Source organism: Cinclus cinclus, chromosome 24, assembly GCF_963662255.1.
Source record: "Cinclus cinclus chromosome 24, bCinCin1.1, whole genome shotgun sequence".
Classification (NCBI taxonomy): Eukaryota; Metazoa; Chordata; class Aves; order Passeriformes; family Cinclidae; genus Cinclus; species Cinclus cinclus.
In genome coordinates, this window is record NC_085069.1 from 5,266,311 (window position 1) to 5,282,019 (window position 15,709).

Genomic DNA, 15,709 nt, shown 5'->3' on the forward strand with positions numbered 1-15,709 from the left:
TGAGCTGCCTCGGTGAAGTTGGGGGGGGGGGGGGGGGGGGAGGGCTCTCTCCTACACGGCCGTGGTGTCGGGGCCGGCCAGGCCAAGGTACTCGGGGTTCTCAGCTGTGGGTGTTGTGCTGGGGCCACCATCGGGGCCCCCACCCTTGGTGGGGTCCTGGTTCCAGTAGTAGGGGTTGTCGAAGGCCTGGCTGAAGGGGTGGGGGGGCCCGTGGGGTGCCAGGTACTCGGGGTTCTCCACAGCGTGGCTGAAGGAGAAGGAGGTCTTGGGGTCCTTGATGAGCCCATTCTTCCCCTGGTGCCCCTTGGGCTTGTCCAGAGGGGATGGGGGACTGCAGGGTGAATGTTCTCCAGCCTGGTTCACATACTCTGCAGGATGAGTGACATGTTAGAGACACCCCAAGAGTCATGGGACAGGCAGACACCCCCCACCACCTCCCCAAGGGTCCGTCTGTGCCCTCCCTACCTGGCATGGTGCTGTGGGGGACTGGGATGGTAAAGCCATCAGGGTCCTCTCCATCCTTGACCACCAGCCCGGTGGGATCTTCACTGTACCGGGGCAGGGTCCCGGGCTCCCGCCCTGGGGGGCTCTGCAGGGCCACCTTGTCCCCATCTGGCACATCTGGGGCAGGGCCCTCCGGTCCCTCTGCCAGGCCCTGGGCGGGGAAGGGAAAGGAGGCCAAGCCTTCGCCCTCTTCCACTTTGGCCGGAGACTCTGCCGTGCTCTGGGTGTGGGAGAGAACACGAAGTTGGGCACTTGAGCCCACCCCGAGAACCCTTCCAGCCCTTTGTTCATCACAGACATGGCACAGGGTCACCCCCACGCCTGTGCCAGGACTGGGAGCTCCCTGCCAGCCCTCCCCACGTACCTGCATAGAGGAGATGCGGCTGCGGTAAGTAGTCGAGGTATCGGTGCTGAAGAAGCCGTGGTGAGGCACCAGGTACTCCTCGGCATCCACCAGATCATCCATGTCCTCCTCATCCAGCAGTGCCCGGTAGAAGGTGCTGTCCATGGAGCCAGGCAGCCCCACCAGGTCATTCTGGGGGGTAACACCAGTCAGTGCTTGCCGCAGGGCACTGACGAGGGGATGGGACCCCCAGGGACCTGCATACCTGGATGACCACAAAGCGCTGGGGGTCGCGGGCCATGCGGGAAAACTCGGTGACCAGCTCCCGAAACTTGGGCCGGCACTCGGAGTCAATCATCCAGCCTGGAGCAGAGCAGGGCACCATCAGGGCTGGGAGCAGGGTGACACCACACCCTGTCCCCTCCCTGTTCCTGTGTACCCTCCCCGTACATTTCACCATGATCATGTAGACGTCGATGGTGCAGATGGGCGGCTGTGGCAGCCGCTCACCCTTCTCCAGCAGGTCTGGGATCTCCCGGGCAGGGATCCCATCGTACGGCTTTGCCCCAAATGTCATCAGCTCCCACACGGTGACACCTGGAGGGGATGGATGTGGGGGGTTGAGCAGTGCTCTGGGACCCCCCAAGGCCCCCAGGGTGGGGACACCCTGACGCACCGTAACTCCAGACATCGCTCTGGTGCGTGAAGCGCCGGCGGAGGATGGACTCCAGCGCCATCCACTTGATGGGGACCTGGGACAGGCAGATGGAGAGGTGAGCAGGATTGGGGGTGGCTGTCACCGAGGGGAGCACCACTGTCCCTGAGTCCCCAAGTGCTACCTTGCCACCATCAGCGTGGTACTCTGTCTCGTCGATATCGAGCAGCCGGGCCAGCCCAAAGTCGGTGATCTTGACGTGGTTGGGGCTCTTGACAAGGACGTTGCGAGCGGCCAAGTCCCGGTGCACCAGTCTCACCTCCTCCAGGTAACTCATCCCCTGGAAGTGGCACATGTCCAGCTGTCCCTGGTCTCCCTCAGGACCCCCCAGAGCTGCCCAGGTCCCCTGTCCTACCTTGGCGATCTGCACACACCAGTTGAGCAGGTCCTGGGAGCCAATGTGGTCCTTGTTCTCCCGCACATAATCCAAGAGGCAGCCGTAGGGCATCAGCTGCGTCACCAGCTGCACCGTGGAGGTCAGGCAGATGCCCAGCAGCCGGGACACGTAGGGGCTGCCCACCCCTGCCATCACATAGGCCTCCTGTGGGCCGGAGGGGGGTCAGGGTGGGCAGGGGCTGCTGCCAGCCCCATTCCCCCCCTGTGCCATGGCCACACTCACATCCAGGATCTCCTTGTTGGCTTTGGGTGATGTGTTCTCCCGCAAGACTTTGATGGCCACTGGGATCTTTACACTCTCTCCATCAGGGATCCAGATGCCCTGAGGTGGGGACAAGCAGGTGAGGGGATACAGAGCAGGGAGAGTCACATTCCACTGTGCTGTTCCCACCACTCACCTTATATACAGTGCCAAAAGCACCAGAACCCAAAACTTTGACTTTCTTCAGCTCCGTCTCCTTGAGGATCCTCATCTGGGCTTGGTTGGGGAGAGCCCCGCTGGGCGTTAGTGGCTCCACCAGCTGTGGGGAATGGAGGGGTGAGGGGGGCCGGACTCCTTGTCCCTCCCATGCACTGAGGGTCCACTCCTGCCCCCCGGGAGATCCCCACCTCAGTCTCCTGCAGCAGCCGCCGCATCGTGTGCTTGCGCTCCTGCTGCCGCCGGCGCTTGACACAGATGACGGTGATAAGGAGCAGGACGATGACCAGCAGAGCCCCCACCACACCAGCGATGATGGATGTCACCTGGCTGCGTGGCAAGAGGCCATCAGTGTGGGGGACCCCCAGCATCCAGAGTGGTGGTGGCACAACACAGCCACACCCCTACCTTGGTTTCTGGTCCACGGGACATCCATCCTCATCCCGGATCGTGCACCTGGGGGGACAGGGTGTAGCCCCCTGCTGTCAGCAGCCCCCTACAGCTGCCAACACCACCTGGCCACCCCCTTTTCAGCTAGGGACCCCCCAACTCACGAGTGGGTGCAGTTGGTGGGGCAGAGCTGGCACACGCCGAATTCATCCGGGTATTTCCAGACGGGCACGAAGGAGGCGTCGGCCTTAACGCCGCTGGGGCAGCGCCGCACACACTGCTGGGCGTCCTTGTAGTGGGCACAGGCCACGCACTGGTCTGGATCCTGCAGGAATTGGGGCAGGTTGAGGGACCCAGGTGTCTGGGGACACTCCCACCCCACTCAGTGTGTGTCCCTGTCCTCACCGATCCGAAGCAGGTCTCGGTGCCATTCTGGGGCTGGCACTCAGGGTGGCACGGCAGGCACCGCGTCCCGTTGGCGTGTTCCCGGATGGCTCTGCAGGGCAAAGGGGCAGGGATGGAGTCCCGGCCTCACCCTACAGTGTGTGAGGGACTCCATTTGCCACTCCCAAGGGTTTCCACTCACCCATCCAGGAGGTTGCAGGAGGCCACGCACTCCTGGCCACGCAGGAACCGCTCACAGGCCACGCACTGGGTGGGGCCAGGACCCCAGCAGTGCCCCTGGGCACAGAGGTGGAAGCAAACCAGCCCCTCGCTCTCTGCGGGGGGGCACCATCAGCACCAGGGGATTTGTCAGTAATAAGGGGGGGTCTCCACCATCTCCCCCCAGCCCCCCAGCCCCAGCTTACCGCACTGCTCGGGGGGTTTGTTGTGGGTCTGGAAGAGGCGCTGGCGGGGATTGCGGAAGATGCTTTGCCAGGGCACTTTCTGGAGGAAGCAGAGCTGGGGGTTGTGGTGCACGAGCACCATCCCACTGCTGATCTCCTGCAGGGCCCGGAGCCCCAGCGCCTGCACTGCCAGGTCCTGCAGTGTCAGCGAGTAGGCGCCGCTGCCGAGACACCCACAGGTGAGACATGCATGTCCCCGTGTCCCCCCACATCCTCCTTGTCCTTCCCGTGTCTCCCTGCACCCCGTGTATGCCCCTTCATGTTCCTGTGTCCCCCTGCATGTCTCCCCTGCATCTCCCCTTGTGTCCTGTCATCCCTCTCATCCCACAGTGTCCCCCCCATGTCTTCCCATGTGTTCCTACAACCCCCTGCACCCCCCCAAGTCCCCCTGTGCCCCAACATCTCCCCATGTCCCCTCTGCATCCCTCCACATCCCCATGTGCCCCTTTGTCCCCCTACATCCCCAACCCTGCTCACTTGTGCAGCACTCGGCCCCGGATCACCCGCAGGTTTTGGAAGACTCCCAGGTCCTTCATGTCGGGCGGCCAGGCCGCAATGTAGAGGAAGCCTGGGGAGAGCTGAGTGTCATCACCCCGTGTCCCCTCCAAACCTGGAGCCCTCGATCCTCCCTAGCTCCCTCAGCTCTCTCACCTGTCAGCTCCTCCAGGCTCTCAAAGATCCGCAGCAGTTTGGGGTCCAGAGGCGGGGTGTTGGTGCTGGGGTCCCTGCCAGGGACAGGAAGGAGGTTGGGGAGGGTCCCTCCGGGGGTCCCAGTGGGTTCAGGGAGGGGAATCAGGCACTCACCCAGCAAAGGTCTCGGGCAGGAAGGCCAGGCTCCCAAAAATCTTGGTGCAGCCGGAGAAGTGCTGGATGTTGGAGGCGTTCACAGCACGGACGCCCTTCAGGAAATCCACTCCCAGCCCGTAGCACACTGGGGGGGAACAGCAGGGCTGGGGTGCTGTGTCAGGACCCACGAGCCCTCCAAACACTGTCCCACCAGCCAAGGATGTACCTCCACAGTTCATAGCAGCACCCCCACACAGCCTTGGAGACCCCAGAGCTGCACTGGGGACTGTTACCCACATCCCTGGTGTCCCCAGAGCTCCCCAAGAACTGGGGGGGGGGGGCTGCTTACCCACACTCTTGGGGTTCCCAGAGTACCCCCAGCCCCCAGAAGAGATCCCTGGGATCCCCAGAGCCAGTCCAGGGAGTTGCTCAGCTGCACCCTTAGAGTGCTCAGACCTGTCCAGATACTGAGGGGGCTGTTCACCCACAACCTTGGGAACCCCATGAGCCCCCCAGGACATTGAGGAGTTGCTCATCCACAATCCTGCAGTCTCCAGAGCCCCCCTCCCCAGCCCCTGGGGGCTGCTCACCCACATTCCCCAGGGCACCCAGAACCCCCCAGACTCCAGAGGGCTTCTCACCCTCAGGGCAGGGTTTGCTGCACTTCTCACACTTCTGGACGTTGTTGACCGTGACCTCCTGGCTGTTCTGGGGGCACACGAGGGTACAGGACCCCACCTCCGTGGCGAGGTAGTTGTCTGGAGGGGGCAGGAGGGGAGGTCAGGGCCATGCTGGCTGCCCCTTCACCCCCCCAGGGTGTCACTCACAGGGACATTGGCTGACACAGCTGGCACCAAAGGTGTACCGCCCATCAGGGTTGGGCATCGACTCAAAGGTGTCCGAGTTGTACACGACGAGTGGGGGGCAGTGCAGCTCACAGATCCCGCTCCGGTTGAAGTTCAGGCATGCCTTGTGGGGGGAGACACAGCCGTGTGAGACCCCTGTTCCCCCCCATGACCCCCGGTGCCCCATCCCGTGCGCACCAGGCAGTCGGAGTGCTTGGGGCCGGTGCAGCCAGCGGCGCACTGCTCGTGGCAACAGTCCGTGGGCTTCGTGCCCTTGCAGCGTGGGCAACCGTGGCAGATGCTGTTGGTCACTGCAGGGGCACAGAGGGACACGCTGGGGACAGGGAGCCCTGTGGATCCCTCCAGGCAATGGGGAAGTCCCCAGAGTGAGGGGCTGGAGGGTAGGTGGGCTCCCAGGGCAAAAATCTGGGTGGTGGGAATTCGGGTGCTGAGTAGGAGCAGTGGTTCAGGAATCTGGGGGTGGAAGCAGGGATTCCCAGGGCTGGGATTTGGGGTGTAAGCAGAGGTCCACAGGGCAGGGATTTGGGGTGTAAGGGGAGGCTCCCAAGAGCAGGGATTTTAGGGGATCTCTGGGGCCAGGATGTGGGTGCCATGTAGGGCTCAGTGGAACAAGGATTTGGGGGCTAAACAGAAAGTTAGGGCGCTTCTCAGGGCAAGATTTAGGTGGCAAATAGGGGTCAGTGGGACAGAGATTTGGGGAGGCAAATAGAAGATCCTAGAGGGTCTCTGGGAAGAGGATTTAGGTGGCAAGTAGGGCCCAGTAGGGCAGCAATTTAGGAGTGCAAGCAGAAGGTCCAGGGAGTCTGTGGGACAGAGATTTGGGTCAGATCAGTGGAGCAGGGGTATATGGAGGGAAGGAAAGGGGTTCCCAGGGGCTTTGGGGATCCCTGGCGTGTGGGGTCAGCGCCTCTGTGGATTGCACACTCACATGTCTGGCAATCCCATTTTCCCTCGCCCCAGCAGTGCCCCTCAGCACAGAGCGCCCGGCAGTCAGGACCTGCACGGGGGGAAGTGTGAGCAGGGGGTTCCAGGAGGCCTGGAACCCCCAGAACCCTCCCTGGTACCACAACCCCCCTGGGACACTCACAGCTGCGGGTGCGGGCGGTCTCCACTTGGATCTCAGTACGGAACTCGTTGTGCCGGTGGAAGATGTCGTTCCAGAGTATGGTCTCCTGGAAGCAGAGCTCGGGATTCCTCTGGATGTGCACCCCTCCCTTCAGGATCTCTGTTGGGGGCACAGGTAGGGAGGTCAGCATGGGCACAGGGGAGTCCTGCAGCCCTGTGGGAACTCCCACTCCATGAGAGCACCCAATCCTGAATGGGGAGTCCCCATGGAGACACCCAGACCTGGACAGGGACCTACCACCCCATGGGACCAGACCAGAGCTGGCATCTCCAAGCAACCCACATCCCTGAGCACCCCGTGCCAACCCCAGGCTGGGCCTCCCCACCTGTGAGGTGCCTCATGCCGAGCTGGCGCAGCCCCGGTGCCCCGGCGGGGCCGGCGTTGCCCACCACGGCCAGGGCGTAGCGGTCCTGGAAGAGCTGCGTGCCGCGGATGATGCGCAGGCTCTGCAGCTCCACCCCGCTCACTTGATTCTCCGCGATCAGCACGTACCCCTGCACCTCCTTGATGTCCTGGGATGGGGGGACACGGGTGAGGAGCCGGCCGGACCCCCCCCTCCTTCCCCTTCCCCCCCCTCGGGGTGTTTTCCCACTGCGGACCTTGAGGAAGGAGGTGTCGGCGTCGGCAGGCAGGTAGGTGAGCTCCAGGTTGCCCTGGACCACCTGGCAGCCCTGGTAGAGGTGCCGCAGGGTCTCGTAGTGGCTCTCGGGGCTGGAGGGACGCAGCAGCTTCATGTCGGTGCCAGTGCAGACTGTGGGGACAGCGGGAGCTCAGCGGGTCCCCGACCCCTCCTCTCCCCCGTGGGACATCGAGCTCCGGCCCCCGCAGGAAACGCCGCGGATGCGGCGGCCGCCGTTTATCTCCGGGGCTGTTCCCAACAGCTTCCGATGGGTTTCCTGGACCGTGGCTCCCCTGGCTCCCACCCCGGCACGCGGCAAAGCTGCTCCCGCTCTGGCACCGCGCCCCGCTCGAGGGACAACGGGGATCGGTGTCGCCCCGTGCCCGCGGCGGGGGCCGAGGACTGCTGAGGGCTGGGTTGGGACCCCCAGAGCCGCGGGGGCCGCGGGCAGGAATGCGCTGCCCACGCCGCCGGGGCGGCCCCGCCGAGACAAGACCCGATTGTTGAGCGGCGACGGCTGCGGGGCCCGGCCGGCCCCATTGTGGGGGGCTGCTGGCCGGGCGAGCATCCCCGCGGCATCCAGGCGGGGTGGGGGTGCGGGAGCCCGCCTTGGGTGCCAGGCCCCGGGCGAGTGAGTCACGGGCGCGGGTGGCACAGGGCCCCGGCCGCCCGCTCCCGGCTGGAACTGCCTTTTCAGGTCGGGCGTGTTTGGGGAGCAGCGGTGACGCAGGGCTGGCGGGCACGGCCCAGCCCCGGCGCGCCCGCGGCCCCCGGCGCCCCAACACCTCGCCGGGGAGAGCCCCCACTCCAGACCCCAGCCCTGCTCCGACACCGAGCCCGGCGCTGACCCTGCCGCTACCACAGTGTCACACCCAGAGCCACCAGCCCTGAGCCACTGCCATCTCAGCACGGGGCAGGGGGGCACACGGCGGTCAGACGGGGGTTCGGTGTGCCGGTCCCCGGCTGCCTTGCGGCTGAGTGACAGCCCCGGGTGCTGGGCAGCTGCTGGCGCGGCCCCGTGTCCAGGGGACACGGCTGGCACTCGCCTCCTCGGCCTGCTCTGAGGCGTCTGAGCCAGGGAAAATATGGCCAGGAAGGAGGAAGCCCCCCGAATTTGGGGTTCAGCTCGCTCCCACCCGACCGGCTGTGCAACAGGGGGGACCCCGGAAGGGAACGTGCTGTTGTGTTGGGCGGCGAACAAAGCTCAAGGTCTCTGCCCACACCTGTTGTGGCGGTGCTCGGGCTTCCCCGGGGCAAAGGGCAGGTGGGACAAGTGAGCGGGAGCACCACATGCTGGTGGGATCCCGGCTCCGTGCCCTACGATTTGGCCTTGTCTGCTCGCCCAGGTCCCTGGCTAGGCACCGGGAAGGGCAATGACTGATCCATCCTGCCTGGCTCACTCCAGCGGGCGGTGCCACCATGAAGCACCTCGGTTGCCCACGGGTGTCCAGCAAAGCCCGTCAGCCACGTGCCCACGGGGCTGGCCTGAGCCGGGGCTGACAGACAAGAACCGGCCCCAGGGACGGGGAGACACCGGGGTGTCCCTAACCAGAAGCTCGCCCCCACACAGACCCTCCAAGCAGAGTGAGCTGTGGGGTGACAGGATTGGAGACTAGCCGGTGTGTCCCCACGCCGCTGTCGCACCACCTCACACCGGCGTGCTCCCACCGGGCTTTCACTTTCCAAACACCCGGTGCTGGAGCTGCCCCCCAACAGGAAGGCAGCAAGGTCCAATTTGGGGGCTGCTGGTGCCCACTTTGGGGCCACCAGCCCCATGCCCTGCTGGCCCCGTTCCTGCCAGCCCTGCCGCGGTGCCTGGTCGAGGCCCGGGGGCTGTCGGGCCGGGCTCCCCGCACCCCCCGGGGCTGGGCTGGGTGCGGCACGTCGAGAATGTGGATGGGAGCGACGGGGACGCACCCACCCACCCACCCAACCAGCCGCTCCGCGCCTGCCCCACACCCCGAAGCCTCCCGATGCCCACGAGAAGGGAATCCCCACAAGCTGGGGGGCCCCGTTCCCGCTTCTCCCGGCGGTACCGGAGCCCTGGGTCCGGCTGCAGCAGGGGGTTCCCCGCTCCGGGCTGTACCCGAGCCACGAAATTCCTCCCGGGAAAGCGGCACCGGGGGTCGTTCCGCTCGGGGGGAGCTAGGGCGCAGCGGGCAGGGCCTCCCCCTTCCCAGCACGTCCCAGTACACACTAGTTCGGCTCCCAGTCCTGGCGGACAATCGCGGCGCGAGGACACCGGGGTCGCGCTGCCCGCGGCGAGGAGAACGGGGGACACCGAGGGGGCAGCGGGGGGACTGGGGAAGGACCGGGGGAGGCGGTCCCGTCACTTGCAGCCGTGCAGCCCCGGAGCACACCGGGCCCCTCGGCCCGGTGCCCCCTCGACCCCCTCCCAGAGCTGCCCGGTCCTACCCCCGCTGCTCCCCTCGTTCCCAGCTCCGGGCTCCCTCGGTTTTCCACCACTCGGTCCCACCCGCTATGTCCCCCCCCGGTGCCCTCTCGGTCACGCCCCCCGTGCCCCCCCCCTCCATTTCCCGGTTCCCCCTCTTGGGGCACCCCCCACCCGGTCTCGGTCGGTCCCGTGCAAAACTTTGTGCGAAGTCGCGGCGCGGGATACGCTCCCTCGGCCCGGCGTCCCCTCGATTCCCGGTGTCCCCCGTGCACCCGGAGCTCCCCGGTGGGACCCACCTTCAGCGGCGGCGTGGGGGCAGAGGGCGGCCAGCAGCAGCAGCCCGGCGCCGAGGCAGCCCCCGGCCGCGATCATGGTGCTCAGCGCGGGCCGCGGCCCATGGCCCCGCCGCCGCTCCGGGAAAGTTTGCGGAGCCGGAGCCGCCGCCTCCCGCCGCTCCCGGGCTCCGCCTCGCGATCCCGATTCCGGTCCCGGCCCCGGGCGAGGGCGCGCCGCGCGCTCCCGCCGCCCCCGCGCGCTCCCGCCGGCCGGGACCGGGACAGACCCCGTTCCCTCGTCCAACCTCCCGGAGCACCGGGAATCACCGCCGTCCATCCCCCGGGAGCACCGGGGAGCCCCCGTTCCTCCTTCCCATCCCCGGGACCAGCGGGTGCGCCCCCGCCCCAGGTCCCCCTGTCCACTACCCGGGAGCACTGGCGACCCTCCTGGCTCCGATCCCGCTTTCCACCCTCTCGGAGCACCAGGAACCCCTCACCCCAGCCCTCCCTCCCCTCCAGTCCATCCCCCCACAGCATCGCGGACTTGAGACTTCCCATCCTGGAGTCCCCCGTTCCCATAACCTGGGGAGCAACAGGGACTCCCCACTCCCGGAGCCCTCCTGTACTGAGGTCCTGCTGCGATCCTGGGGAGCAGGGGTCACCTGAATAGGGGGAGAGGGCGTGGCCTCCATCCCTGTCCCCTCATCTGCCTCACTGGGACTGTGACTGTCACCCCTGTGGGGGAGGGGGGACAGAAATACCACTCATGGGTCTGGGGGGACAGATCTGGCACCCAGGAATGGTGCAGGGTGTTGGGGGCTGTCTTGGGTGACAGGGACAGTCCAGCAGCATCTAACAGGTCCCCGATGACGTGACCAAGAGCTGGCATCTGTCTTCCACTTGTTCCACCTTCACCTGCTGCCCTGGGCACACAGGTGGGGATCCCCACATATGGGGACTTCACCCGAATCCCCCAGCCAGACAGAGCCAGGAGAAGATGGCATGGGGGGGGGGGGGGAAGGGGGGGGGGGGGGGGCGCGCGCAGGATGTGAACCCCGCACCTTCTGTCCCCCATGTACCCTTGGGTCACCCCAGTCCGTGCTTCCACATGTGCCACCGAGGCTGCCACGACAGAGGGGGTCCCGGAGAGGGGGACTCTCGGCGTTACGGTCCCGCCTGCCACGGGGGCAGGAATGGGTATGCAGCACATCACTGTCCCCTCAGGCCAGGCCGCCACCGGGACCTCATCCCACGGCCCCTGCCGGGAGTCTCGCATGGCCGGGACTACTCAGTTCCTCAGACTGCCCTGCCCCCCGGGCCCTGGACTGGCGCCGAACCCCGCAAGACACTGGAGGGTTGCCGCAGTGCCTCGGAATCCGCAGACCCTACGGGGGGATATATCCCATCAATCTCTGCAAAGCGTAACCAAGGGGGATATATCCCATGAGCCTCTACAACGAGACCGAGAGTGTATATATCCCATGATCCTCCCGCTTGGTGGACTGTATCCCATCGCCTCCCGCGGCCGGCGGGGGCGGTATATCCCATAGTGCCCCGCGGGGTCCCATCTCCGGGGCGGGCCGGAAGCGGCCGGGCCGGGCGGCGATGGCGGCGCGGGCCGCGCTGCTGCTGCTTCTCATGGCGGCGGCGGCGCCGGGCCCGGCCCGGGCCTCTCAGGGGGACCGGGAACCGCTGTACCGGGAGTGCCTGAGCCGCTGCGAGCGGCAGAACTGCTCGGGAGCGGCACTACGGCACTTCCGCGCCCGGCAGCCGCTCTACATGGGCCTGACAGGTACCGCCCCCCCGCGGCCATTGGTTGTCGGACCCCGAGACCACGCCCCTTCTACCGAGGCCGCACCCTCATGGGGGCCACGCCCCCCTGAAGCCACGCCCCCTCCCGGCTGGGGAGGGACTGGGAGGCACTGGGGCCGAATTGGGAAGTGCTGGGGTGCCCTGAGTTGGCCTGAGCCTGTTGGGCCATACTGGGGCTGGACTGGGAAGACCTGTGTGATGCTGGGGGGGTCACTGGACTATGGTGCTTTTATGTTGGAGCTGTGTTAAGGGTCACTTAGTCTATGCTGGTTGTCACTGGGTTATGCTGGTGGCTACTGGGCTGTTTTGGGTCTATGCTGGGGGGTGCTGGACTGTGAAGTGGGGTCACTGGACTTTGCCAGGCCAGGTATTGGGCCAGTTTGGAGATCCCTGAACTGTCAGGACAGACACGGCCATACTGGGAGCTACTGGGCAGTGCTGCTGGTCACTATGGCGGTGGCTGGGTGTCCTCCCAGATTGCTCAGTGATAGCCATTGAGGCTTGGGGGGGGTCCTCGGTGCCACGGGGTGAACCCCACCCGCTCCTCCTGCCTTGAGCTGGGTCCTGTCACTCCCGTTGCCCACTGGCGCATACTGGGAGGCACTGGTGTGTTGCGCAGGCTGGACGTGCCGGGATGAGTGCAAGTACGAGTGCATGTGGCTGACGGTGCGGCTGTACCAGCAGGGTGGCCACCGCGTGCCCCAGTTCCATGGAAAGGTGAGCGGGGGTCCTGGGGGGGAGTCGGGGTCCCCCCGTGCCCGCTGACCTCCCTGTCCCCTCCCAGTGGCCCTTCTCCCGGTTCCTGTTTTTCCAGGAGCCAGCCTCTGCCTTCGCCTCCTTCCTCAACGGCCTGGCCAGCCTGGTGATGCTGCTGCGCTACCGGGCGGCCGTGCCCCCCGCCGCCCCCACCTACCCCACCTGCGTCGCCTTCGCCTGGGTGAGCCCTGCTGCCCTTTTCCCATCCCTTTTCCCTCTCTTTTCCTTCTTCTTTCTATCCCTTCCCCCTCTTCCCCCTTCCTTTTCCACTCTCTTCCCCTTTCCTTCCCTCTCCCCCCTCCTCTTCTCCCCGATCTCCCCCATAACGACCTGATCCCACCCAGCTCCAGCTGCTCCACTCCTCATCCCATTCCCAAGGCCCTCATCCCCCAAATGAGAGGGGGATGGGCCCTGAACTGAGGGGGAGGCGACTCTGACCCACATCCCCCCATCCCCTAAATCCCAAACTTCCCTCTTTCCCAGGTTTCCTTAAATGCATGGTTCTGGTCCACCGTATTCCACACGAGGGACACAGCACTGACGGAGGTGAGGGAGTGGCACCCCCAGAGTGTCCCCAGGCCCCCGGGGGTCTTGTTCTAGCCCCACCTGTGGGGTGCCAGAACCCCCTTCCCCACTTCCCACACTGCCAGCACAGCTCAGCCATCCCAAATCCCACAGAAACTGGATTATTTCTGTGCTTCGGCCGTCATCCTGCACTCCGTGTACCTGTGCTGTGTCAGGTGAGCACCAGGACTGGACTGGGGGGTACTGGGAACAGACTGGGGGGTACTGGGGACAGACTGGAGGGCACTGGACTGTCCTGAGGCTTGTCTGGAGGCTGCAGGGCCACACTGGACCGGACTAGGAGGCACTGGGGCTGGCTACAGCTAGACTGGGGAGTGTACTGGGAGGCACTGGGCTGTACTGGGAGTCACTGGGTCATGCTGGGAGGGGTCACTGGGCCTTACCACTTCTATACTGATGGCCACTGGGCCATGCTTGTTCTGTACTGGGGGCTACTGGGCTGTGCTGGGGTTGTGTTAGGGATCACTCAGACTATACTGGTGACTGGGCCATGCTGGTGGCTACTGGGCTATATTTGGTCCATACTGGGAGGTGCTGGGCCATCTTGGGGACCACTGGGCTGTACTGGGGGCCAGTGGACTTTGCTAGGGAAGGTGTTGGCCTCTGTTGGCCCAGTTTGAAGCACCTACTGGGAGGGCCCTGACCGTACCCCCTCTCCCCAGGACGCTGGGGCTGCAGCGCCCGGCCTTAATCAGCATCTTCAGGGCCTTCCTCCTGCTCTTCCTCGCTGGCCACATCTCCTACCTGAGCCTTGTACGCTTTGACTATGGCTACAACCTGGTGGCCAACGCTGCTGCTGGTGAGCTGGTAGCCACTGGGATGGACTGGGAGCCACTGGGCTGTACTGGGGCTGTGTCAAGTGTCAGTCAGTGTCCTCCCCATCTCTGAGCCCCCTGTTTTCCCAGGAATGCTGACCAGGGGTTTGGGTATCCCCATGTCCCTGAGCTCCCCATTTTCCTAGGAATGCTGACCGCAATCTGGACACCCCCTCATCCCTGCATTCTGTTTTCCCAGAAATGCTAAAAGAGTTTGGACACTCCCCTATCCCTGATCCCTCCCTGTTTTCCCAGGAATCCTGACTGGGGTTTGGTTGCCCCCTGGGCTCCCCTGACCCCCCCCCCCCCCCCGGTGCGGTTTTCCCAGGAATGCTGACGGTGGCGTGGTGGCTGCGGTGGTGCCTGCGGCAGGGCCGGCGCCTCCCGCACGTGTGGAAATGCGCGGCCGCGGTGCTGCTGCTCCAGGCGCTGGCGCTGCTCGAGCTCCTCGACTTCCCGCCCCTGCTCTGGGTGCTGGACGCCCACGCGCTCTGGCACATCGGGACCATCCCCCTCAACGTGCTCTTCTACAGGTCAGTGACCCCCTTCCCTCTGTTTAAATTAGGGGTGAGGGGCTCCCAGTCTTCCCCAGGGAGTGTAGAGCTCTCCCCACAGGGTTTGGGAAGCTCTGCTGTGTCCTGGAGGTGATGGGAGTGCTGGGAGGGGGGAATGGGGTGTTGGGGACCTTGCTGGGCTGCTGGGGGACCCCTCCTGAAATTGGAGTGCTCAGGGCCCACCGTGGAGTTCTCAGTGTCTTCCTCTTGACATTAGGGGGCTCAGGATCCCTGCAGTTTTTCATGGGGTGCTGGGATCCCAGGCTTGAAATTGAGGTGTTGGGGACCCCACTGTGGGTGCTGTGAGCCCCCCTGTTGAAATTGGGGTACTCAGCACCCCCTCAGTTTCCCATGGGATGTTCATGGTCCCTCTTTTGCCCATGGCATTCACAGATCCTTCCCCCAACTTGAAATCGGGGTGCTGGAGGGACTCTGGGGTTGCTGTGCTCAATGTTGGGTTCGAGTCCCCCCTAAATCCCTCCCTTCCCACCTGGCACAGTGAGCTGAGTCTTCCCCTCAGCCCTCCTACCTTGTCCCCCCAGTTTCCTGATGGACGACAGCCTCTACCTCCTGAAGGCCAACTCTGACCTCTTCAAAGTGGACTAGAGCTGCTGGGGGGGGGGAGAGGTGGGGAGAAAACCCCTCGTGCCCCTCCAGGGCCCTGCCCTGCCCTGTGCCAAGTGACCCCCCTGCCCCCCCTGGTCACAGCCTCCTGCCCCCCCCCGGTTGCCTTCTGAGGTTTGTTTTTCTCCCCCGACCCTCGTTGCCCCCATCTCCCCAAGGGAGGGTGGGGACCCCCCACTGCTGGGCACAGAGGGGTCAAGGACAGCTGGAACCACCCCCCCCAAACCCTCCCCGTGCTGAGCTGGGGACCCCCACAAGGTGACAGTGGCTGCTGGGGCTCATGTGAGTGACTGGGGGGGAGGGGGTCTGTGTGCATGGGGGGGCCCTGCTGGGTGGTTCTGGGGTGGGGGGTGTTGTGTGGGTGCCTTGGGGCTGGGTGTGCCCCCCTCCCAGCCCAGAGGGGCTGTGCCCCCCCCCCACCCCATTCCCCCTCCCCGGGTGTGTTGTGGGATGTGAATAAAGCTGAGTTTAATCTGTGCTGTGCTGGGTTCTTGTCCCCTCTCCATGTCCCCTCCCTGCTCCAAGGGCACCCTGTGTCCCCATGTCTGCTTTCCCTCACCCCTCCAGTGTACTCCATTCTCTTTTGCTGCCATCCCATACCCATTGTCCTGCAGCCCATTTCCCACCCTGTTGTCACCCTCTGTGCCCCCACTCTGTGCCGTGAATTCTCCCACTCACCTCATACCCACCCTGCACCCCATTTCCCACCGTGCTTTCACTGTCCCACCCCATGCACCCCAAAATTCCCTTCAAGTGCCCCAAACCCCCTCAGAGTTCCCCTCAGCATACCCTGTATCCCCCCATCTTGCACCCCTCACCCATCCCATACCTGCCCTGTCCTACATCTCCTTTTCCATCCTGTTCTTGCCCTCTTCACCCCAT

At 65.2% G+C, this 15,709-nt stretch overlaps 2 protein-coding genes across 7 annotated transcripts; one reads left to right on the forward strand and one right to left on the reverse strand.

The window, feature by feature from the left end:
- Positions 1-51: 51 nt before the first annotated feature.
- On the reverse strand, positions 52-7,141 carry ERBB2 (erb-b2 receptor tyrosine kinase 2). Its single transcript, XM_062508261.1, has 26 exons — positions 6,992-7,141; positions 6,718-6,904; positions 6,354-6,491; positions 6,195-6,263; positions 5,444-5,556; positions 5,228-5,369; positions 5,042-5,158; positions 4,419-4,545; positions 4,266-4,339; positions 4,092-4,182; positions 3,576-3,775; positions 3,353-3,485; positions 3,172-3,262; positions 2,931-3,091; positions 2,785-2,832; positions 2,568-2,706; positions 2,357-2,479; positions 2,182-2,280; positions 1,918-2,103; positions 1,687-1,842; positions 1,524-1,599; positions 1,298-1,444; positions 1,113-1,210; positions 869-1,039; positions 466-724; positions 52-368 (listed from the first exon to the last, which is right to left on the reverse strand). The coding sequence occupies exons 1-26, from the start codon at positions 7,124-7,126 to the stop codon at positions 52-54; spliced, it is 3,597 nt and encodes a 1,198-aa protein (XP_062364245.1). The 5' UTR covers positions 7,127-7,141.
- Positions 7,142-11,269: 4,128 nt separating this feature from the next.
- On the forward strand, positions 11,270-15,304 carry PGAP3 (post-GPI attachment to proteins phospholipase 3). 6 transcript variants are annotated; one of them, XM_062508326.1, is made up of 8 exons: positions 11,270-11,473; positions 12,113-12,210; positions 12,278-12,430; positions 12,733-12,795; positions 12,928-12,989; positions 13,497-13,633; positions 13,978-14,182; positions 14,746-15,304. In XM_062508326.1, the coding sequence occupies exons 1-8, from the start codon at positions 11,287-11,289 to the stop codon at positions 14,807-14,809; spliced, it is 969 nt and encodes a 322-aa protein (XP_062364310.1). In that variant the 5' UTR covers positions 11,270-11,286; the 3' UTR covers positions 14,810-15,304. The 6 variants fall into 6 exon arrangements, with proteins under 6 accessions (XP_062364310.1, XP_062364311.1, XP_062364312.1 ...); XM_062508327.1 differs by lacking the exon at positions 12,733-12,795; XM_062508328.1 differs by lacking the exon at positions 12,278-12,430.
- The last annotated feature ends 405 nt before the right edge of the window (positions 15,305-15,709 follow it).

What these genes read in the sequence shown, in the direction of transcription:
- ERBB2 (XM_062508261.1), bottom strand. Translation starts at nt 7,126, where the DNA reads ATGAAGCTGCTGCGTCCCTCCAGCCCCGAGAGCCACTACGAGACCCTG. An exon ending in CTACATGATCATGGTGAAAT is followed by an intron (nt 1,211 to 1,297) that starts GTACGGGGAGGG and finishes GCTCTGCTCCAG; the next exon opens with GCTGGATGATTGACTCCGAG. An exon ending in CCCCCACAGCACCATGCCAG is followed by an intron (nt 369 to 465) that starts GTAGGGAGGGCA and finishes CTCATCCTGCAG; the next exon opens with AGTATGTGAACCAGGCTGGA.
- PGAP3 (XM_062508326.1), top strand. Translation starts at nt 11,287, where the DNA reads ATGGCGGCGCGGGCCGCGCTGCTGCTGCTTCTCATGGCGGCGGCGGCG. An exon ending in GGTGGCCAACGCTGCTGCTG is followed by an intron (nt 13,634 to 13,977) that starts GTGAGCTGGTAG and finishes CGGTTTTCCCAG; the next exon opens with GAATGCTGACGGTGGCGTGG. An exon ending in CTCAACGTGCTCTTCTACAG is followed by an intron (nt 14,183 to 14,745) that starts GTCAGTGACCCC and finishes TTGTCCCCCCAG; the next exon opens with TTTCCTGATGGACGACAGCC.